Here is a 23,522-nt window from a genome sequence, read left to right on the forward strand (position 1 = left end):
AAGAAATGCAGTTGCCCCTGTATTTTGGGAGATAGTACGCGAAAATGAATACAAATCAGTGCTCAGAAACCAGTCAGGGATAGGGGAGTGTGGGGGGGGGGGTTCGCCTTATTTACCAATAAACAACATAGCTTGTGCAAGCCACAACTTTGGAAGGAATGGTGTTACTTACCTCTGAGGAGTGGTGGTGGGGGGCGGGCAAGCCGTGTTGGGGGACAGATTAAATCACTGGCGCGATTTGTGCACAAAGTAATCAAAACGGACTCAAAATTTGAAACTCCAAGCAGCAACCTTGGAGCGAGGTGTGGAGGTGCTTTCAGTGTTGTGAGGGGGTGGGTGGACGGCACAGGAGAGCAAGCAAGGGATGGAGATGCCGGCTACAAACGATGCACCGGAGCTGAAAAGCGGGAAAAGAAACAAACATAGGACATCAAAAGGAGACACAAGGACGCTGCACTGCTAAAATAAAAAGTTAATAAAATTTACAGCATAGGTCCCATGCTGCTTGGAAAAGATCAAATGACCGTAAGGGCTGCATCCCGTTACACTGCCCTAACAAGGAGGGAGGGGGAGAAAGGAGTGGAGCAGAGCGCGGCGCTGTGAGAGGCGCCATGAGGAAACAATCTCTCGGCATGCTGGGGCAGGGGAGCGCATTCCAGGCGGGGGAGGGGACCCGTTGAAGTATGATGCCGAGGCTGTGCACGCGCCAGTGGGCTGAAGCGCTTCCCCAAACGGATTACATGGCGGCATGATGCACGTGATTGTGCGCGTGCTCCCCATGCAATCCACTTTTGGGAGCACTTTGAAATGCCCCTCTTACTAGAGTCTCGCATAGCGATTGCGTAAACGCAATAGCTAGGCGAGACCTAAAAATGGAAGAAACCAAGACTAAGTATTCAGAAAAATACAAATCAGACACCTTGAATGCCAAACGTAATATCTCAGCAAAAAGAAGCACACGTCCATGGAACAAATTCCTATTAGCAGGTAAGGAACACATCACATAATAAAGGTTGCAAGACTCCCTCACCAGTAAGCATAACCTAAAATTAAACAACGCAAAAGCAATCCTTGCACTAATTGAACGCAATGAAAAGTGCACTGTGTTAAGTAGCGAAAAGGACTGTTGGAGAAACCAGAGACCAAAATTACCCTCAAGTTTAAATTCATAGAAAACAAGTATACACTCTGTATACAAAATCTCACAATTGCGTAACATGTCTCTATAAGAGATACTGCAAGCCAACAGTAATGCATACCAGTATACCAAACTGCTTTGAAAGAAGCATGTGAAAAGGGAAACTTCCTAACCGGAAGACGCATCACCTGCAAATGACCTCTTGAGCATGAAGCCCATTTCCAGAGGAAAAAAGAAAAAGGAAAAAACCACACTTCAGGTATCCTTGTACCACATAAATGTTAAAGACAGTATTAAAACAACATCTGCTCCTCGCAGGTACACCAATCTGGTGGAACCAAAAGGCGGACAAGTCAATGCTCTAAGAAGGCTAGTCCCTTGAAAAATATAAATCCTGTATCACCTATACCAGTGGTTCCCAAACTTTTGACTCCAGAACCCCACTGAATCACTACTGGAGGCCTGGGACCCCCAAGCAATTTTTACAAGACACAGACAGCAGAACAACATATTACCACCACGGGGGTGAGCAGTAAAGTTTAGGCACGTTTCAGAGAGGCCTCGCGTGGCACCTGATATGACCCTCGCCTGTTAGGAGGCCCACTGCCCCGTCCCCGGCCAACAACAAACCGCAAAGGCTACACAGTATAAGAGCTTGATATGTCAGTATGAAAGCTTGACGAACAAGTTACTCACCTTCGGTAACGATGTATCTGTAAGAAACATTAGTTAGATAGATTCCTCACCTTAGAATATCCCCAGGCGTCAGACTGGATCCGGAAGATTTTTCTTCAGCAATACCCCTTGCGCGTCGCTAGACGTCGTCTGCGGCTCCGCGTCAGTCGTCGGCGTCGTGCGCCGGAATGACGGAGTACTTAGACGCCGCCCTCGCGCGCTGACGTCAGTTCTTGTACTTAGCTTTCCGCGCCAGGAACGCAGAGCCATGCAAAGACCGACACTGGTGCCAAAAAGAAAATCTAGGGGCCTGAAAAGGATAACCTTAACCCTAGATGTCAGTTCGCAGAACGGGGAGGATGGGTGGGTCGGTGAGGAATCTAACTAACTAATGTTTCTTACAGATACATTGTTACCGAAGGTAAGTAACTTGTTCATCTGAAAGAAACACGTTAGTTAGATTCCTCACCTTAGAATAGATACCCAAGCAATACCATCCCCGGTGGTGGGTCTGCGAACCAAGATCACACCAGAAAGTCCTGGAGGACAGAACGGCCAAAGAAGCCATCCCTCCGGACTTGGCTGTCAAGGCAATAATGCCTGGCAAACGTGTGTAGCGAAGCCCACGTTGCCGCCTGACAGATGTCCTGCAAAGGGACACCCCGTCCCAAAGCAGTAGTAGCCGCCGTGGCCCGAGTAGAATGGGCGCGCAGCCCAACAGGAGGGTCCTTTTTTGCCAAGGAGTAACAAATTTTGATGCACAAAACTACCCACCGAGAGATGGTCCGTTTGTGCACAGCTTTCCCCTTCTTAGCACCCATGTATCCAACGAAAAGTTGGTCGTCCACCCGGAACTGCTTTGTGCGGTCCAGATAAAAGGAGAGCGCACGTTTTGGGTCCAGACGGTGGAGCCTCTCTTCCTCTTTGGAAGGATGCGGATGCGGAAAGAAGGTGGGCAAGGTGACAGACTGCCCAAGATGAAAGGGGGGTCACCACTTTCGGAAGAAAGGAGGGACGAGGCCGAAGGACAACCATGTCCGGATGAACAGAGAGAAAAGGAGGCTTTGAAGATAAAGCCTGGAGCTCACTCACCCGTCTAGCCGAGGTGATGGCTACTAGAAAAGCAGTCTTAAGCGTCAGCAGACGAAGAGGACAATTATGAAGAGGCTCAAAGGGAGCGCACATTAGAAATGTGAGAACAAGATTCAAGTCCCACTGAGGCATTACAATAGGGACAGGAGGGAACGTGCGAGTAATGCCTTTTAGAAAGCGTGTAACGACAGGGGACTTGAAAAGAGAAGGCTGATCAGGAAGCCGCAAGAAGGCAGAGATGGCAGCAAGATAACCTTTCAAGGTGCCCAGGGCAGAGCCCTGCCGGGCCAAAGAAAGAAGAAAGAGGAGAACCTCAGAAAGAGGGGCGGAAAGGGGATCCACAGCCTTTGCTGTGCACCATGCCACAAATTTGTTCCACCGGCAGGCGTATACCGTCTTTGTGGAGGGACGCCTGGCTGCCAGAATGATATCACAGACTTCAGGAGGCAAGTCAAATGGCATCAACTGCCGCCGCTCAATCTCCACGCATGGAGGTGGAGGCTGGACAGGTTCGGGTGGAGGACCGTCCCCTGCTGCTGCGACAGAAGATCCTCCCGAAGGGGCAGACGTATCGGAGGATCGGTCAACATACTGAGTAGCTCGGGATACCAGTACCTTCGTGCCCAATCCGGGGCCACCAAGATGACTTGGGCCCGGTCGTGCCTGATCTTCTTCAGCACTCTGGGCAGAAGTGGTATAGGCGGAAAGGCGTACAACAGACCGCAACTCCACTCGTGACGAAAAGCGTCGCCGAGCAAGTGCCGCCTTGGAAATTCCAACGCGCAGAACTGCTGACATTGCGCGTTCTCTTCGGTGGCGAATAGATCTAACCAAGGCTCTCCCCACTGCTGAAAGAGACCTTGCGCCACTTCGGAGTTCAGACGCCATTCGTGATCCATCATGCACCGGCGGCTGAGTTCGTCTGCTCTGGCGTTCAGAGAGCCCGCCAGATGTTGAACCACTAGGGTGACGCCCTGGTGTTCCAGCCACGTCCAGAGGCGCAGAGCCTCCTGACAAAGGGTCCACGACCCCACCCCGCCCTGTTTGTTGCAATACCACATGGCGGTGGTGTTGTCCGTGAACACCTGCACGACACTTCCCCTGACAGAGGGAAGGAAGGCTTTCAGTGCAAGTCGGATCGCTCTCAACTCCAACAGGTTGATGTGGAGACGAGACTCCGCCGGAGACCAGAGGCCTCTGATCTCCGCCTCTCCCATATGGCCACCCCATCCCAGGAGGGACGCATCCGTCACTACGACATGCTCCGGTTGGGGGAAGGGAGAGGCTCTTGCCCTTAACCCAATCGCGGTCCGTGAGCCACCACTGCAACTGCTGTGCAGTGCCCTCCGAGATCAAGACATGGTCGGACAGGTTGCCGCGATGCTGGGCCCACTGAAACTTCAGGTCCCACTGCAGAGCCCGCATGCGCCGCCTGGCGTGATGCACTAGTAGGATGCAGGAGGCCATCAGCCCCAGAAGCCGCAACACTAGCCTGACCGAAACCCAGGATAGAGGCCGAAAGATGGGAATCACGGCCTGAATATCCCGGACCCGCTGTTCCGGTGGATAGACCCGGAACTGCACCGAATCGAGAACCGCTCCGATGAAGGAGCTTCTGAGAGGGACTCAAGTGTGACTTCGGCACGTTGATGGAAAATCCCAGCAAATGCAGGAGATCCGCCGTAGTCTGGAGGTGGGAGACGACTGTCTGGGGCGAGCCCGCCTTCAACAACCAGTCGTCGAGATAGGGGAAGACTGGAGCCCCTGATCTGCGCAGATGAGCTGCGACCACTGCCATCTCTTTCGTGAACACCCGAGGGGCACTGGTGAGTCCGAAGGGGAGCACGGTAAACTGAAAGTGCTCTTGGCCCACCGTGAACCGCAGGTAACGCCGGTGGGCCGGCAGGACGGGGATGTGGAAATATGCGTCCTGCAAGTCCAACGCTACCATCCAGTCTCCAGGGTCTAGGGCAGCTAGAACCTGAGCCAAAGTTAACATCTTGAACCTTTCCTTCCGGAGGAAGGCATTGACGTTCCGGAGGTCCAAGATAGGGCGTAGGCCCCCTTTGCCCTTCTTGGGAACCAGAAAGTAGTGGGAATAACAACCACGACCTACTTCTGGGCTCGGAACGCGCTCGACGGCCCCCTTGGCCAAGAGGGCCGAAACTTCCTCGTGGAGAAGATTCAAATGATCCCCCGAGATACGGTGGTGCTGCGGTGGCATGGCTGGAGGGGTCGTCTCGAAGGGGAGGGAGTAGCCCCTTCGGACGATTTGCAGCACCCACCTGTCCGATGTGATGGACCGCCAGTGGAGCAGGTGATGGCGAACTCTGCCGCCCACTGGCGTGGAATGGGCCTGAAAGCTCGGACTAGGAAGGCTTTGAGGCGGATGCTGCCGGGGTGGATGTGGGCGGACCTAGTCGTCCTCCAGAACCGCCTCGGCGGAAACCACGTCCGCGACCAGGTTGGTTCTGCGGCTGGTACGTGAGGAGGCACCCCTTCCTTGGCCACGAAAGGGGCGAAAAGCGGAAGTGTGCGACCGCGGGGCCGAGAGGCCCAAAGACTTGGCCGTAGCCCGGGAGTCCTTAAAGCGATTCAGCGCACTGTCCGCTTTCTCGCCGAAAAGGTGAGTGCCATCAAAGGGCATGTCCATGAGGGTGCTCTGGACATCGCCCGAAAAGGACGTGGACCGCAGCCAGGCGTGACGTCGAAGCGCCAATGAGGTAGAAATCGCCCTACCCAGCGAGTCCGTAGTGTCAAGCCCACATCGGATAGCATGTCGCGCTGCATCCCTCCCATCGGCCAGAGCCTGGGTAAGTCGTGTCTGGACCTCCTCCGGACACAGGGGCAGCACGTCCTCCACCGCATCCCACAGAGAGTGGGAATAACGGTCCAAGAGGCAGGCGGTGTTCAAAGACCGCAGGCCCAAACTAAGGGAGGAGAACAGCTTTTTGCCAAACTGTTCCAGCCTCTTGGAATCCCGGTCCGGCGGAGCGGTCGGGAAGGAGGATTGGGAGGTAGAGGCCTGGATAACCAGACTCTCGGGGGTAGGGTGTTGGGACAGAAAACTGGGGTCGCCCGGAGCAGGGCGGTGGCGCCTGGCGACGTTCCTGTCCACAGGAGGAACTGTGGAGGGCTTGGACCAGGTGCCCTGCAGAACGTCAGTGAGGGCCTCATTGAATGGCAGCAGAGGCTCAGTGGAGCTTGCTGCAGACTGAAGCACCTCAGTGAGGACGTTCGTCCTCACAGCCACGGCAGGTAGCTCGAGCCCAAGGGCTGCAGCCGCCTTGCGCAGCACCACAGAGAAAGCAGCACCCTCCTCCGAAGCCACAGTCGGAGGAGAGATGAATCCAGTGTCTGGAGAGGTATCCAGGCCACTGGCCTCCCCCAGTTCATCTGCCCAGTCCTGTGACAGTTGAGCCTGAACGGCCATAGGATCCTCGGATCCCTCCCAGTTGTCCCCATCATCCGATTCCTGGTATGCAGGAGGAAGGATCGAAGCCGGGCGATAGACAAAATGTGTCTCCAGCGGCGCCGAACGCCGCGTCCATCGATGCCGTATCGGCGCCGGGCCCGGACCGGGACTGAACCGGGGCTCGACGCGACCGATCCTTGGACCTCCTCCTGGACCGGGATCGAGAGGGGCGCGGAGCCGAGTGGCGAATCTCGAGAAGCTTACGGGACCGCACCCGTCTAGCCTTCGAGGTCAGGGCCTTGCAGTCCGAACACGACTCCGCGTCGTGGTCGAGGCCCAAGTAGTAAAGGCACCGGCGGTGATGGTCTGTAACCGACATCAGGCGGCTACAGTCAGCACAGGCTTTAAAACCAGGCATCCTACCGGCAACGGAGTCGAGACAAGATCAAAAAGGATCGAAAAAGTTAGTCAAAAAATGACTAAAGGGGTAGCTGTCCCGGATCTGCGCTTACTGGCGCGGAAAAAAGAAGAACTGACATCAGCGCGCGAGGGCGGCGTCTAAGTACTCCGACGACGTCATTCCGGCGCACGACGCCGACGACGGACGCGGAGCCGCAGACGACGCCTAGTGACGCGCAAGGGGTATTGCTGACGAAAAATCTTCCGGATCCAGTCTGACGCCTGGGGATATTCTAAGGTGCGGAATCTAACTAACGTGTTTCTTTCAGATAGACATAATTCACCCAAGGGCTTATGGAAAGTGAGCAATTGGACAGCAGCACGAAAATCCTACTGCTGATCCTGGCTGCATCTATTTTTACCCACCTGCCAAGTAACGATAACCTATACACATGTGCCTTTCCACAGCAGCAGCAACAGACACAAAAATCAACATAAACATATAACTGCTTGATTTTTGCTCACAAATAAGTGTCACTTGTAGTCTTTGAATGTCACCCAAAATGTCATTGAAATTATGAAAATGACACATAGGCAATCTGAAACATTGGCAGCTATTTTACATGAGGATGACATAAAAAGGAAAGACATTTTTAAAGCACACATGCTTTTACAGTAAATGCGGACATACACTTGTAATAAACAGTCACATGCAGTTCCAGAGGGAGAAGAGCCCACCTGCCGGTTGAAATTCCACTTTCAGGGCAAAAGGGGACATATGGTAGCAAAATGCCCCGGGTCAGTGTCGCAAAGGTTTGTGTAAGCCGCAAGCTCTCCCATACTTGCTGCCTCGGATTAGCCTCTGGCACTCCAGCAGCGCTCCTTCATAAATACCAGCATTTGTGAATAGCGGAAGGGTGGTGTGTGCTGAGCTGCATGCAGCCTAAGTTTAAGGAGGCGTAGTTGCAGGCAGTATGGCAGCAAAATCGGTGGCAGCTTTGGCAAACATAAAGGACTGGGAGAGTTCAGGACAGCAAGTGCTAGACACTGGCAGCATTCCCACCCGCCGCGGAAGTGGTCAGAACCAACAAGTAAACTGTATCCAAAAGCTCTTGGTGCATCACGCGCGCGCTTCATTGAAATTATGAAAATTTCACACATAGGCAATCTGAAACAATGACAGCTATGTTACATGAGGCTGACATAAAAACTGGAAAGACAAGCATGCGCGCGCTTCTACTGTATATGCATGCGTACACTTAAATAAAACACTCACATGCAGTTCCAGAGGAAGAGCCCTCCTGCCGGTTTGAGGTGCTCGAATGCTCTTCAGCCTCGATACAAGAGGCACAGCTGCACTCTGCTTTAAGGGCAAAAGGGGACATATGGTAGCAAAATGCCCCGGGGCTGGCTGCAAACACAAGAGGAAACGCACGCACTGCTGTGCGAGATCGACGTCTGGTAACGGCAGAAGTAAATAGAATAATAAGCCAATCACCCTTCAGCTTGCACCTAAAGCTGAACGGTGATTGGCCAGATTGTACTGTGGTTTTGGTGCGATTGTATTGTGGTTTCGCCGCGCCTGCGCCAACATTCACAGCTCTTCTGTGCTGTGACAGCGCATGGACGTTTCATTTTTCACTAGGACTGCAGTCACTCAAATCCGTCCTGCGGACCCCCTGGGAATGTGTCACGGACCACAGTTTGGGAAACGCTGACCTATACAACCCAAGAACGGTGGAAAACTTAAGTACAAACAAAGAGTAATTAAGACTCTGTATCACTTCACCTATCACTGAAGCTTCCCCAAAAAGATGTGCGCCGTCAAACGGCATATCAACCAGTCGCCTGTACAGCCTCTGGAAAAAAAAAACGTTCTTAATCAAGCACATCGACGTAGTGCCACCGAAGATGCCATGGCCCAACCTACTGAATCAGTAGTATACATGCCACATCTAATTTTCAGCTTGGCCGCCTGTTGGCAATCTCTAATCAGCTTTTCAACATCAGAACGGAGGTCATCCGTAAGTGATGGCAACCTACTCTGCAAAGAATCCCACAAAGCATTGGGAAAACGTCCAAGAACACAAGACGTGTTGGTGGACCTTAAAGCAGAACTAATCAAACAGGACCCACAAGGCTTAAAGACTGACGACACAGAAAAAGGCACACGGTTTCCAACTGACAAAAATTGTCGAAATACAGAAAGAACGGCCCGAGGAACTGCTTATCCGGATTATCGTTGCAGCGCGTAAAAGGGAACACAGACGTCCACACGCCAGAGTGGAATTTGACTCCACTGATGTCACAACCGGAGTCAACGTCCCCTGCACGGAGAGGGACTTCTGAAAAATTGCCAGATCCAGTCTGATGCCTTGGAAAAATTCATAAGTTAAGGAATCTGCGGCTAGAGTGCTCTATCAGATAGCACTCACAGTGGCAGTACCACTACGAGAGAGCACACTCCCCTCCACAGACAAGCAGTTAACACTTTTAATAGCACTCGGACAGGCAGTCGCCCACTAACCGAATTTGAAACCCTCAAGAGTAACAGTCACATTATGAGTAGCATTCACACCTATCAAGGACTAGCAAAAAGACACTGCCAACTGCACTGATACTCCTTACAGAATAGCAGTCACACTAACAAAAGCACGAACATCTCACAGGCAGCATCCTCACTTTACTGACAGCAGTCTCATAAAACAGCAGTCAGGCATTACTAAGAGAACTCACACCCCTCAGAGTAGTGGTCACACATTACCTAAAGCACTTGTATATCCTGCAAACATGTAGTCATATGCAATAGACAGCATTACTACTGTTACAATGTAGCAGTCTCACATTGCTTACATACTAGCAGTCTCACATTACCGGAAGCACTCTTCTACCCACACAGACTAGCAGTCTTACACTGCTGACAGCACTCTCACTCCCATCAGAGTACCCCATACACTACGAAAAGACTGGCATACATCAAAGACCAGCAGTCACACTACCAGCAGCGCAAACATCTCTCACAACTAGATATCACACATTGCACACAACACTCACACCCCTCAGAGTCTAGCAGTCAGAGTCTAGACTGGGTACTGGTGCCGAGCTTCTTCCATTTCAATTCTACTCTGCCACTCCTAATTCGACACTGAAACAGCACATTAGCCCTTGCTGCAATATCAACAAACTACCCACTACATTGTGCAGTAATAAGTTTAAGTCTCCCTTCTGTGATCAAAAAAGTGATCATTGTTTATACTTTTGATTTGCTGTTACACCGCTAAGAATAAGTTGCAGACCCTGTAGTGTTCAAAACGTCCAAACTTCATACGAGAAGAGGGACAAAAGATATATGGTGCAATTTCTATCTCCCACTACACTAGAAATTCTCTAAATACCTGGAACCTCAGGAGGCACACATTTAAGTGACCCTGAAATCTACATTTTTTATCAGGTCACAAAATAGTCTTTAAACACTCCTTACACTTTTGTTAGGGTTCGTGGTAACTGGATGTAGTCTCTTCTACTTGTTGTGAAGCTAACTGATAGGAGAGAATCTGCTCTGAACTCTAGGACATAACAAAAATAAGCTGAAGTCAGCATGCCAATGGATTGTGAGTCTCAGGGAACTCTTACTAGTTCTTCCATACCCAATAAAAACACTAGTTGGCAGGAGAGTGGACAATGATCTGCATCACCACGTGCAGCAAATCTAAAGACACTAGGCTCTAACCCATAAGACACCCTCAGAGTTACTGACCGTCAACATTAACAATGAGGATGTATAAAGCTTCAAAAACACAAGATCAGCAATATATAGCTGGAGGGTGTTAACTAATTTGAAGTAACTGTACTTTATAATAAGAATCACACTGTCATCACAGGAAGCCAGCAGCAGTATTCCACAACTTGCCCACAACACAATAAACCCTTATTTTGCTTGCCACTAAGAATTTATGAGTGGGTGTGACAAATGTGTGAGGTTTTCCAAATGGGAGCTTTTGAAGACCTATTGAAAACTTTGCTCAGAAACCATCCCTCTGAAAATTGTGGAACACAGTCCGGGTATTAACATCTACACATGTACTACTCAATACATTATCAATAGGTTTCTGGATTCTCAGTGTCCGAACATTTTATTTACATAAACACCTACAATACCTCATTAGTTTTGTTTTCTTTTTCGGAGGCAAAATAAAACATTGCCACCATTGATGGATGTCTTAATTACAGAGTAGATGCACATTGCACAGTTTTAATAAGGTCCTTCATAATTATGTAGAATAAAAACGAATAACTAGTATTGATTATATCCATAAAGCACAAAAACTGAGGAACGTGCAGTCATGCAATACCATTGTGCAAGCATATGGCTGATTGATAAGACACGATAACTTTCAAGTTTTCTTTGTAAAATGTCAAGTCACTAAGTACGATAGTGCTCATTATGGCAAGTTATTATACATTATAAAAACATCTGGTCCCGCTACTTTAGAATACCCTAAGCTGGATAATAACCCCATAAACATAGTGGAAGCTTGATGTATTTGAAAACATAACTGGCTTTCAAGATATTCACATAGAATATCCAAACTTTGTCTAATCTGGAATATCACCATATAAATTGGGAGTTGTTTGCTACTTCTGTGGATACACATCTAAACCTTTTGTAGACCGGTCAGGCTTTATCTTTTTTAAATAAAGTGGGGTACAATAAATCAACCATTTTGTATAAAAATATTTTATAAAAGCTGGCAGCTCTTAAAACAGAAAAGAAAATTAAATCATACATTTTGTTCTAAACTTCCAGCGACAAAGCAGTATCTTTCTTCTCCCAGTTGCTGCACATTTTTGGATAACTATCTGATTAATACTCAAATATTTCTTCCAAACTTCTGTTATCCTTATTTTTCGATTACAGTCACTACTTATTCCTCAACACCATACACAGGGCCAGGAGTATCTTCTTAAAGGTGAGATACAAAGCATTGTAACACGTTTTTGCTTATTCTATCTCTCTCCACGTTTTCCACCTATCCCGAGTAAGAGTTATTTTGGAGAAGACCGTGATTTTCCATCTAGCGAATATTGTTTTATCAATGCCTACCTAGTTTACTAGCACCACATCCTCGAGGTAGGTTGCCCCATTAATATAAAGAATAGAGGACTTTTTAATGAAACAAATATTCTTTTCAGGAACAATTTAAGTACCTTGTAATATACTTTTGGGGGGGGGGGGGGGGGGAGAATATCCTTAATATTGTTTAACACTATATCAGTTAACATGTTATCATAACACGCACGAGAACAATGCACTTTTCTATATCTAGGTGATTACTGGGCAAATAATGCTGAATAGTAATTCGTCTCTTTGAAATAGGGCGATATAAAGTACTTAACCATGATCTAGACCGAGCCATATAAATGAAACCATGGACCCTATTTTCATATTCTAGTTTTCTTATTGTACATTTTAATTTTGCAAAACAAATCTACTGCTCTAGTGTCAAGGAGGCCCCTGTACATACAGGCACTGCTGGACTGAAGACTAGTACAATGAACACACATTTTGGATATTTAATTATCTAAAACTCCTTAAGATCAATGAATATCATAGCGAAGTTCAACATCATTTAAATTTTGGATATTGATTTCACTTACCCTGCAAAGAATCACCACTGTGGGGGAACATAGCTGTAGGTTGGTGTTCCTGGGGCCCGATATGTAGGCATTGTGACTTGATGGGGGGCTACTGGGGAAGGAGAATGAGTCGTCAATAAAGTACCTGTTGGGGTAAAAATTTACTAATCAATTTGTATTTCTGCCTAATTACAGTATACAAATCAGTTCATCCACAAAACAAAAATATTACCTTTTGGTTGAGAAATGATGCAAGCAGGACCAAAAAAGAATGCTATCACTTGAAACCTTTGCCCTTGGACTTATTGCAATGATCCTGCCCTTCGGCCCCCACCACCACCAGTGTTATCACCAACAATAGCAGCCTAGACTATTTTCCGAAAGGCTGTTGTAAAACATGGTTTAAGAGCAGAGGGTTGTGTGTAATGAAAGGAGAGTCAGAAACAAGAGCCCTGGAACTACCAAGAACAGAAATGTTGAAATAAATAGCTACTTCTCCAACTGAAGAAATAAAATAAAAAATCTACTGGTGTATGAAGAATCCACTAATCCCAATTGGTCCCATCCAATTAGTTAAAATATGCCAGTGTACTTTTTTCATCAGAGCTCAGACAACGAAATCTATGCCAGGGATTATATAATAGCAGGGTTTCGATTTGCAAAGTATTGATTATGCAACCTATCTGCTTATGGCGAATATGGTCTCTTTAAATGTAAACTCTGACTATGAAGTGGTCTGCCTATGGGGAGGATTTTTTTTTGAATGGTTGCTGTTTAGGAAAGCTTTCTAAACAATAGGTAATGAATGGTTAACAGTTTCATTATGCTAGAGTTTAGAATATAGCAGAGTCCTGGCTATGTGTTTTAAATATGGTTTTGCTCATTTCTCTTACCTTACGTTGTAATAAAGTGAACTGTAACTTGCTCTAGCATATCTACTGTAAAGCAGACAGCTGATCTTACAAAATACTACTGCAAGTAAATTCAGACTAAGTACATGCTTTCCACTGCTTTGGCCACTCGGATCAAGATAATGGTCACAATCCGCTCTTTTCCAACTGACCACTTTGTGTAATCTTAGTCCAATCACTTCATCTCATTTTGCCTCAGTTTCCCGTTTGATAACATTCTGAGCTATACCAAGCAGTGTATCGACAATTGGCCATGTATAATTCACAAGTAAATGAACTCTGCATGATCTGGTCAATTCAAAATGTTATGGGCCCAATTCTCAAAAACATCAGCATATGCAAATTGTACTTACAAGTTTGTTTTACGCTTGTAAAGGATTTATTCACACAAAGATTTCTGAGCAAGTAAATCTTCTTGTGGGAAGTTGGAAGATAACAGGCGTTCCAGATTGCTCAAACTTACTTGTATACTTATGCTTAGATAAACTTTAAAGTATATCTATGTGCATTTACCAACTATTCTGCAAAACAAATCTCACACTTGAAAGGGTTAGAAATGTACTATTGGCGAGGGCAGGAGTATATTAACCCGAAATTGTGTAGGTAGAGGAAAATAATTCTCAATGATAGTAGAAGAAAAGATTAGCAAGTGTATTTACACTTGCTCAGCAGATGTTCTTATGACCAAATATACCTGCGAATATTTCCCCAAGTGCTAATGGAGTTCTAAAAGGTTTTACAGAAGGACTGGAAACCCACAACTGTTGCAGGTTGCCACAAGCACTTCCGGAAGTATTTGTTTTACGGGACATCAGAAGTTTACACTACAAACAGATGGTTACAGAGGGAGAGGGGGGGGGGGGGCGGGGGAGATTTTTTATTTGCTGCATGGTTTGCTGTAGATACACAAGCTTTGGATAGAATGTACAGCAGTCTCTTTCCTAAGCTGTGGCTAGTGAGCAGATATCTGAAATGAAGTTCTTAATATAGTCTGGCCAACTAAATCCTGCAGGAAGGCTTGGACACCCACAAAATAGTGTTTGATGAACGTACACGATGTACACCATGTAGCATCTTCGGAAACAGTCTCTTAGCAGACCTCTAAGAAGGCCACAGTTGGTCCTTTATGTGCGGAATGAGATTTGGACAGTACAAGCAGTGCAAGCTTGGCCTTAGTATATACGGTTTGGACACATTTCAAAATCCATCTCGCAATGCCTACTTAGTAAACAGAATTTCCTATTGCCTTAGCAAAAGCTTAAAAAAAGTTGCTTTATCTTACAGACGGATTTGGTTCAATCATTGAAGTAGATGAGTGTCCTCTTAATATCTAATGCAGGGAGGTCCGACCTTTCCTGTAAAAAGAGATCCTTATCCATCATCTCAAGCTACTAGTATTCGCTTGTTTAGTCGCTACAACAGATACCGTAAGAAAGATTATCAGCAGTAATCACCTCTGTGCATCAGGCCCAGCTGCCATCAATAATGTCCCAAAAAACAGACGCGTCCTGTGAGAAAGTGCCATCTTTCTTGCATGGTGTGCCCCCACCTTTTGCTGAATTGCTGAATGTACTTTGACTGAGTGTACCCTGGACTCCTGCCAATCAGGTGCCCAGGGACTATGTTCCTTCCCTAAAAACACAAAACCCAAATTGGCAAACCCTGGCCACATGTCAGCCCCTGGTAAATGGTACCCTAGGTACCCAGGGCCTTGTGACCAGGGAAGGCCTCCAAGGGCTGCAGCACTCATTGTGCCACCCTTAGCGGCCCTGTACCCTTACACACACACACACACTACCCTGTCTGGGTGCAAGACAAGACAAAGAGTCGACATGGCACACATCCCTGTGTGCCATGCCCATCACCTACACTGCCAAGGCATACATCAGCCACCCGTATTGCTGGGTGCCCTATGCCAATGCTGTGGGCGCAGGAGCTCTGTGCCCCTACAGTACCCAGATCCATTCCTGGGCACTGTAAGTGCAGTGCTGCCATTTAAGAGTACATGGTGCTGAGAGCTCGTCAAACACGAACTCCACAGCACCATAAAGGCAGCACTGAAGACTGAGAAGTTTGATATCAAACTTCTCAGCACATTAAACCCACACTGATGCCAGTGTGGGATTTAATGTACCAAGCACCCCAGAGGGCATCTTAGAGATGCCCCCTAAAACCTAACCTACAATCCACGTCTGCTCTGAGGCTGCCTAGGCTGCCACACAGCAGACATGTTGCTGGACTCCTGGGTAGGAGAGCCCCTGCTCTCCTGGGCCTGCAACAATGCACATCCTGGGCGAGGTGCTAAATCTCCTCCCCCAGGATGGGCAGGGGGAAGCTTCAAAGGCATGCAGATTCTGAGCTTCCCCAGGCCACTGCATCCCTCCACTCTGGTGGGAAGCTTGGCCGGAAACCCCAAATAAGGACAGGGGATGTGCCAGCCTGCCAACCCCACCCCTCAGGTGGGGTAGGCGAGGTGAAACACATCCCCGGGCTCTCGCCATCTTGAAGATGGGAAGCCCTACCCAATCAGGACTAGGCTACTGCCCCCCTCCTATAGGAGAGAGGCAGGATAGGGGGTGTACCCACACCAGGACAGGGACCCATTGGTCCCTGCCCTTCACCTACCTGTAACGCCCCAGAATCTAGTATTTAAGGGCACCCTGAACCTTCCTTCCCCAGATTCCAGATTGCGAAATACAAAGAAGAGCAAGAAGAAAGAAGACCAGCTCTGCAGCTGCTAAGAAGAGGAAGACACCAACTGCTTTGGCCCCAGCCCTACCGGCCTGTCGACCCTCGAACCTGGCATCTCTTGTGGCCAGCAACCTCACAAACCCCGGAGGACCTGGCTACCTTTTGGCTCTAAGTACCTGGGACTCCCATGAGTAGAGGCTCTACTCAAAACCTACTTCTAATCCCTGGCAGCAGCCCGGAACCGCGAACCCAGCACACTCTGCACCAGCCAAGCCAGGCCGGTGCTGAAGTGAACTAAGACCAAGAGGACGACCCCACGGCGACTGTGACCCCGAGTCCGGCACCCAGGGACCTCCCTCGACACTCCTGACGAAGCCTGCAGCCCCAGAACAAGGTGCCCCCCCACCCGCGATCAACAGAGGGTAAGATTTCCCGACACCAAAAGGCACCCCTGCACACGGCGCCCCGCGGCCCCCTGTGCCCAATCCCGGGGTACCTACCTATCCTCCAACTACCCAACTTACCGCTCAAAGTGGTGGTGGCACCTGAAGAATCCTCGTACCCGAGCTTGCAGTCTTCTTCTAAACCGGAGATTTCCCATTGAAATCAATTGAGCACCCGAAGGCTCAAAAGCACCCTGCACCCAGCCGCCCGAGTGGCCCTAGCAGTGCAACCTCTACACCTACCTACTTCCCCACTTGCCCTGAGTAAGTGACCAGGAGCCCAGCTCCCACAGCCGCATAGGTTGCTAGTCAGCAGCCACCAACCAAGGCCCTCCTATCCCTCATAGGATAACTTTGGGCCTAACTCTCTCTGCAGCCGGCCGCCCTAGTGCCGCTGAGGGTGAACTACCTGACCCTGGGGAACCCCTGAGTCTATGCCCAGAACCTCAACTCTGCCAGTCGAGTACTTACCTTTAACCGATAACTATTTTCTTCATAGGGTAACATTGACTGGCTTTTTCCTGAAATTTCTTCTAAGTGTGGACTTTTCAAATCTTAAAATATTCACCAAAAATCAACCGAGTAACGAAAACGAAAATACTCACCTGCTCTTAGGTGAGCTCCCAGTGCTGGATCTTGGTGCCCAGCACGGACTCTGAAAAATACTTTTAACTGTACTTACCAGTAACCCAACTTTCTCCCATAGGAAATCATTGGCTGTTTTTCTGTGAAATTTCTTCTAAGCGTCAATTTCTGCAATCTTTAAATATTCTTAAAAAATCGTATAATATCTGAAAACGTAATTACTTACCTGTTTTGGATAAAGGTCCGAGTACTGAGTCTAGGTACCCAGTACTGGATTACAAAAGTAACAAGAACATACTATACCTGCAACTTGCATTTTCTTCCATAGGGAATCATTGACTGTTTTCTATGAAATATTTTCTAAGTGTTAACTTTTAAAATAGTTAAATATTGTTTAAAAATCACAGTAAGTCGACTTTCATCACTTGATTCTTAGTACTGACCCAGGACTGAATCTAGGATCCAGTCCTGGAATTCCAAAAGTAATCCTAAAAGTAATCTGTTGCAAATAACTTGAAATTTCCATTGAGCTCAATGCATTGTTGTGTTTAAAATAGTGTTGCCTATTGCAGCGTTTCCCAGACTGTGGTCTGTGGACCCCCAGGGGTCCGTGACACATTCCCAGGGGTTCCGCAGGACGGATTTGAGTGACTGCAGTCCTAGTGAAAAAAGAAACGCCCATGCGCTGTCACAGCACAGAAGAGCTGTGAATGTTGGCGCAGGGGCGGCGAAACCACAATACAATCGCGCCAAAACCACAGTACAATCTGGCCAATCAATCACCGTTCAGCTTTGGGTGCAAGCTGAAGGGTGATTGGCCTTAAGGCTTTACTTCTGCCGTTAACCAACGTCTATCTCGCACAGCAGTGCGTGCGTTTCCGCTTGTGTTTGCAGCCAGCACCGGGGCAATTTGCTACCATATGTCCCCTTTTGCCCTTAAAGCAGAGTGCAGCTGTGCCTCTCGTATCGAGGCTGAAGAGCATTCGAGCACCTCAAACCGGCGGGAGGGCTCTTCCTCTGGAACTGCATGTGAGTGTTTTATTTAAGTGTACGCATGCATATACAGTAGAAGCACGCGCATGCTTGTCTTTCCAGTTTTTAGGTCAGCCTCATGTAACATAGCTGCCATTGTTTCAGATTGCCTATGTGTGACATTTTCATAATTTCAATGAAGCGCGCGCGTGATGCACCAAGAGCTTTTGGATGCAGTTTACTTGTTGGTTCTGACCACTTCCGCGGCGGGTGGGAATGCTGCCAGTGTCTAGCACTTGCTGTCCTGAACTCTCCCAGTCCTTTATGTTTGCCAAAGCTGCCACCGATTTTGCTGCCACACTGCCTGCAACTACGCCTTGTTAAACTTAGGCTGCATATTCACAAATGCTGGTATTTATGAAGGAGCGCTGCTGGAGTGCTGAAGGCTAATCCGAGGCAGCAAGTATGGGAGAGCTTGCGCTTACACAAACCTTTGTGACACTGACCTGGGGCATTTTACTACCATATGTCCCCTTTTGCCCTGAAAGTGGAATTTCAACCGGCAGGTGGGCTCTTCTCCCTCTGGAACTGCATGTGACTGTTTATTACATGTGTACGTCCGCATTTACAGTAAAAGTGTGTGTGTGCTTTAAAAATGTCTTTCCTTTTTATGTCATCCTCATGTAAAATAGCTGCCAATGTTTCAGATAGCCCACGTGTCATTTTCATAATTTCAATGACATTTTGGGTGACATTCAAAGACTACAAGTGACACTTATTTGTGAGCAAAAATCAAGCAGTTCTATGTTTATGTTGATTTTTGTGTCTGTGGCTGCTGCTGTGGAAAGGCACGTGTATAGGTTATCGTTACTTGGCAGGCAGGTAAAAATAGATGCAGCCAGGATCAGCAGTAGGATTTTCGTGCTGCTGTCCAATTGCTCACTTTTCATAAGCACTTGGGTGAATTATGTCTGTCAAGCTTTCATACTGACATATCAAGCTCTTATACTGTGTAGCCTTTGCGGTTTGTTGTTGGCCGGGGACGGGGCAGTGGGCCTCCTAACAGACGAGGGTCATATCAGGTGCCACGCGAGGCCTCTCTGAAACATGCCTAATCTTTACTGTTCACCCCCGTGGTGGTAATATGTTGTTCTGCTGTCTGTGTCTTGTAAAAATTGCTTGGGGGTCCCAGGTCTCCAGTAGTGATTCAGTGGGGGTCCTCTGGAGTCAAAAGTTTGGGAACCACTGGCCTATTGCAATCACTTGTAACTGTTTACAAAAGTGAATTGCATATTGCAAAAGTATTTATATAAACCATCTCATTCTGAGAAAGTATATTTTAATGCCAATTGTTGGTTCTAAGCATATATTTTTTTTATATATATAAACCATTGGCCTAGAGTTCAGTTATTGAGTGTGTGAGACCATTTGCTGACTGAGTGTGTACAACAAATGCTTTACACTGTCCTCGGATACTGCCTTACTGCTCGACCAAGCTACCACTTTAGAGAGTAAGGTTATATCCATCTTTAGCCTCTGCCAAACCCTTGGGGACTGTGGACCCTGTACACCCTGTAACTATTAGGGAACAGTATATACAGAGCCACTTTCTCACACGTCCCCCTTGGAGGACCGACTTATCAGAACGCCTTCTGACCAAGGCCATTTCAATTACATACCGTAAGTTATGTATAAAACACCAGGCCCCTGGCTTACCCTTAGGGACAAGTGGCAGGCACACTTGGGACAAATCGAAGATTGGGACTGGCAAACCGCCCTGATGTCCCCAAGAGAGGCAGCCATAAACCATTGCTTTCGGTTGATCCAACTAAAGGTTTTACATAGGACATACCTCACTGGTGTAACTTTAGCTAGGATAGGGACCAGGCAAGATGCACTTTGCCTGCGTGGCTGTAACCGAATAGCCACATTATCATCATATAATATGGGATTGCCCCCTGATTCGACATATAGGAAAGGGCCACACGCAAGATGCAGGATGCGCTAGGGAAACAACTTGCTCTAACACCCTCACTGGGGATCCTGAACATGTGGGAAGCAACCAATCTTATGGACACAGAGCAACAATTCACCACCCTGGGATACACATTAGTTAATAGAGCCATTGCTATGAAATGGGGGCAGTAGACCAACCATTGATAATAGGATGGGTGGCGGAAATGGACAGATTCATGGTAGCCGAAAAGGAGGTCTACAAATCTAGGGGCTGTCCAAAAAAAGGGACAAAAAAATGGCACCTGGAATGCCTATCGAGGGGAACTGTGCATCTCGCCGACAGTGGAACTGGAAATGTCACAAAGGAGGGCATCTGAACTGTAATGTCTGATAGTAATATAGTGCACGGTACTGTTTATTTTTAATATTGTCAAGGAATGTATATTGCTGTGGATAGGCAAGTGACGATTGTTAAATTATCAATAAAAAATTATTATCAATAAATTTCAGAGAAGTAATGCAAACCAAAAAAGCCACCTTCTGTAACAAGAATCGCATCTCTCATGAGGGCAATGGTTCCAAAGAAGGACCCATAAGCACAGTGCAGACTTTATTAAAGTTCCAAACTGGAGCAGGAGGTGTGTTGAGGGAAGATTCTGTTAAGGCCTTCCATGAAGGCCTTAACAGGGACTTTAAAGAGTAACAGATGTCCCCTATTGTTCATATACACTGCAGGTGGATAAAAAGGAATATGCTAATCCGGCTTCTTAAAATATAGCAGGTAAATGATTTCCTTGTACCGAGACTGTAAGAGGGTTTATGTGCTTGCCCATGCAGTAGTAGACTAATATCTTCCACTTGGAAGCATAGCCAGTACATGTAGTTGGCTTATGTGCCTCATACAGGATTTGCATACGCTCTTCCAGAAGTTTACAGTAACAGACTTCAGGTGCCAGTTCACTACATTGGAGTTGTCTGGGGTCTGGGTGTCTGAGCTGACCGTGATGCTGGGATAGAAGATTTTCAGCTGGAGTTACTTGTGTGATGCACAGACATCTCCGGCAACAGAGCACCACGATGTCTTGGACCATGCTGGTATCATCAGAGTGAATGTCACTGACACTTGCCTCATTTTCAGGGCCACATATGTAATCAGAGAAGTGGAGGAAAATGTTTGGGGGTGGAGAGTCAAGTTTCTGTATGCAGTGCCATCATATTGTCTGTCTTTATTGGGACTGTTTGGCCAGGCAGGTTGCCACAAGTTCTAGGTAGTTGACGTGACAGCTGTGGAGTTGTGGCGATGAGTTCTGTGTATGAGATGTGCTCCCCAAAGCACGAGTGAAGCGCCTGAGGTAATGGTTCCTAGTGGAATTGGGTTGAGAAAAGGCCTGCCCAGCAACAAATAGCTGCTGTTCTACCATAAGAGTGTTTTCCGTTCTGGCCTTCACCAACACTAGATGCTACTGTATGATCCTGAGCCTGTGGCAAATGCCTATACACACTTGCAAAGGGTGCAAGTTCAGTCTGCATGTGGTACAATTGCGCTTGATAAAACCATCATCCACCAAAAACCTCACCTCCGCCACTCCAATTAGAGGTTGTTTTGTCTGAGAATGAGGAAGCTGCTTTTGGAAAGCCATCTCCCTCTTTTGGTTGAGATGAACAAGTTACTTACCTTCAGTAACAATATATCTGTAAGAAACCTAGGTTAGTTTTAGATTCCTTACCTTAGAATTACCCCCAGGCGTCAGACTTGATCCGAAAAGATTTGTCAGCAGTACTCCTGCACATCGAAAGATGGCGTCTGTTGGCTCCGCGTTAGTTGTTGGCGTCATGGTCACCGGGATGACGTCACGGCAGCTACATAGACACCTCCCTCGCGTGCTGAAGTCAGTTCTGTACACGACTTTCCACGCCAGAAGCACAGAGCCATGCAAGACACTGACCACTGGAGCACAAAACTAGGGCCCTGAAAGGAAGTCCTTAATCCTAGAAGTCAGTTCGCAGAACGGGGAGGATGGGTGGGGCGGTAAGGAATCTAACTTACGTTTCTTACAGCTATATCGTTACTGAAGGAAAGTAACTTGTTCATCTGAAAGAAACAGTTAGTAAAGATTCCTTACCTTAGAGTAGCTACCCCAGTAATACCAACCCCGGAGGTGGGTCTGCAAACTAAGTTCACACCAGGAAGTCCTGAAGAACAGAACAGCCAAAGAAGCCGGCTCTACGGACTTGGCTGTCCAGGCAGTAGTGTCTTATGAACATGTGCAGCGATGCCCATGTAGCTGCCCGACAGATGTCATTAAGGGGGACTCCAAGTCATAAAATAGTGGTAGCTGCCGACACCCTGGTGGAATAGGCGCACAACCCCATTGGGAGGCTCCTTCTTTGCCAAGGAATAACAAGCTTTGATTCACAAAAAGACCCATCTGGAAATAAACGTTTGTGCACGGCCCAACCTTTTTTGGCACCCACGTAGCAAACAAAGAGCTGGTCATCCACACGGAATTGTTTTGTGCGATCCAAGTAAAAGGAAAGTGCATGTTTTGGATCCAGATGGTGGAGCCTCTCCTTCTTTGGAAGGAGACGGAAAGAAGGTAGGCAAAGTGATGGTCTGTCCAATATAGAAAGGAATAACCACTTTGGGACAGACTAGTTTGACGGACAACCTTTTCCGGATGAACAGTCTGAAAAGGAGGCTTAGAAGAAAGTGCATGGAGCTTACGCACCCTGCGAGCAGAGGTGGCGGCCACCAGGAAAGCAGTTTTCAAAGTCAGAAGCCTGAGAGGACAGTTATGTAGCAGCTCAAAGGGAGCGAACATTAGATATGTAAGAACCAAGTTCAAGTCCCACTGGGGCATTACGAAGGGAACAGGAGGAAAAAGATGAGTAATGCCCTTTAGGAAGCGATTAACAAGGGACTTGAAAAAAGAAGGCTGATCGGGAAGCCTAAGGAAGGCTGAAATGGCCAAGAGGTAGCCCTTTAGAGTGCCCAAAGCAGAGCCCTGCTGGGCCAAAGAAAGTAGGAACAAGAGAACCTCAGAAAGCAGGGCGGAAAGGGGATCCACAGCCTTTGCTGTGCACCATGCCACAAATTTGTTCCATCTACAGGCTTATACTGTCCTAGTGGAGGGACAACTGGCTGCCAAGATAACATCACAGACTTCGGGAGGCAGGTCAAATTAAGTCAACTGCCGCTGCTCAATCTCCACGCAAGGAGGTGGAGCCTGACAGGTTTGGGTGGAGGACAGTCCCCTGCTGCCGCGACAGAAGATCCTCCCGATGCGGCAGTCTGATCGGAGGATCGATGGCCATGTGTAGCAGCTCAGGATACCAGACTCTTCGTGCCCAATCCGGAGCCACAAGAAGGACTTGGGCCCGGTCGCGTTTTGATCTTCAGCACTGTGGGCAGAAGCGGTACAGGAGGAAAGGCAAATATAGAAGACCGCAACTCCAATTACACCGAAAAGCGTCGCCTAGCGAGTGCCGTCTTGGAAATTCCAATGCGCAGAATTGCTGAAATTGCGCGTTCTCTTCAGTGGCAAACAGATCTAGCCAAGGCTCTCCCTACTGTCGAAGGAGACCGTGCACCACCTCCGAGTAAAGAC

At 47.9% G+C, this 23,522-nt stretch overlaps 2 protein-coding genes across 7 annotated transcripts in view; one reads left to right on the forward strand and one right to left on the reverse strand.

Moving 5' to 3' along the window:
• LOC146785508 (uncharacterized) overlaps positions 1-23,522 on the forward strand; it is a 277,646-nt gene that overhangs the window by 147,083 nt on the left and 107,041 nt on the right. The window lies entirely within an intron of this gene.
• FAM168B (family with sequence similarity 168 member B) overlaps positions 1-23,522 on the reverse strand; it is a 223,469-nt gene that overhangs the window by 63,561 nt on the left and 136,386 nt on the right. For 5 of the 6 annotated variants that reach the window (XM_085634612.1, XM_085634614.1, XM_085634617.1 and 2 more), the window contains one exon: positions 12,378-12,501. In XM_085634612.1, coding sequence (XP_085490738.1) covers positions 12,389-12,501 — 113 coding nt within the window. In that variant the 3' untranslated portion in view covers positions 12,378-12,388. The remainder of the gene's footprint in view (positions 1-12,377; positions 12,502-23,522) is intronic. The other variant, XM_085634611.1, reaches the window with a different exon arrangement.

Source organism: Triturus cristatus, chromosome 11 (assembly GCF_964204655.1).
Source record: "Triturus cristatus chromosome 11, aTriCri1.1, whole genome shotgun sequence".
Classification (NCBI taxonomy): Eukaryota; Metazoa; Chordata; class Amphibia; order Caudata; family Salamandridae; genus Triturus; species Triturus cristatus.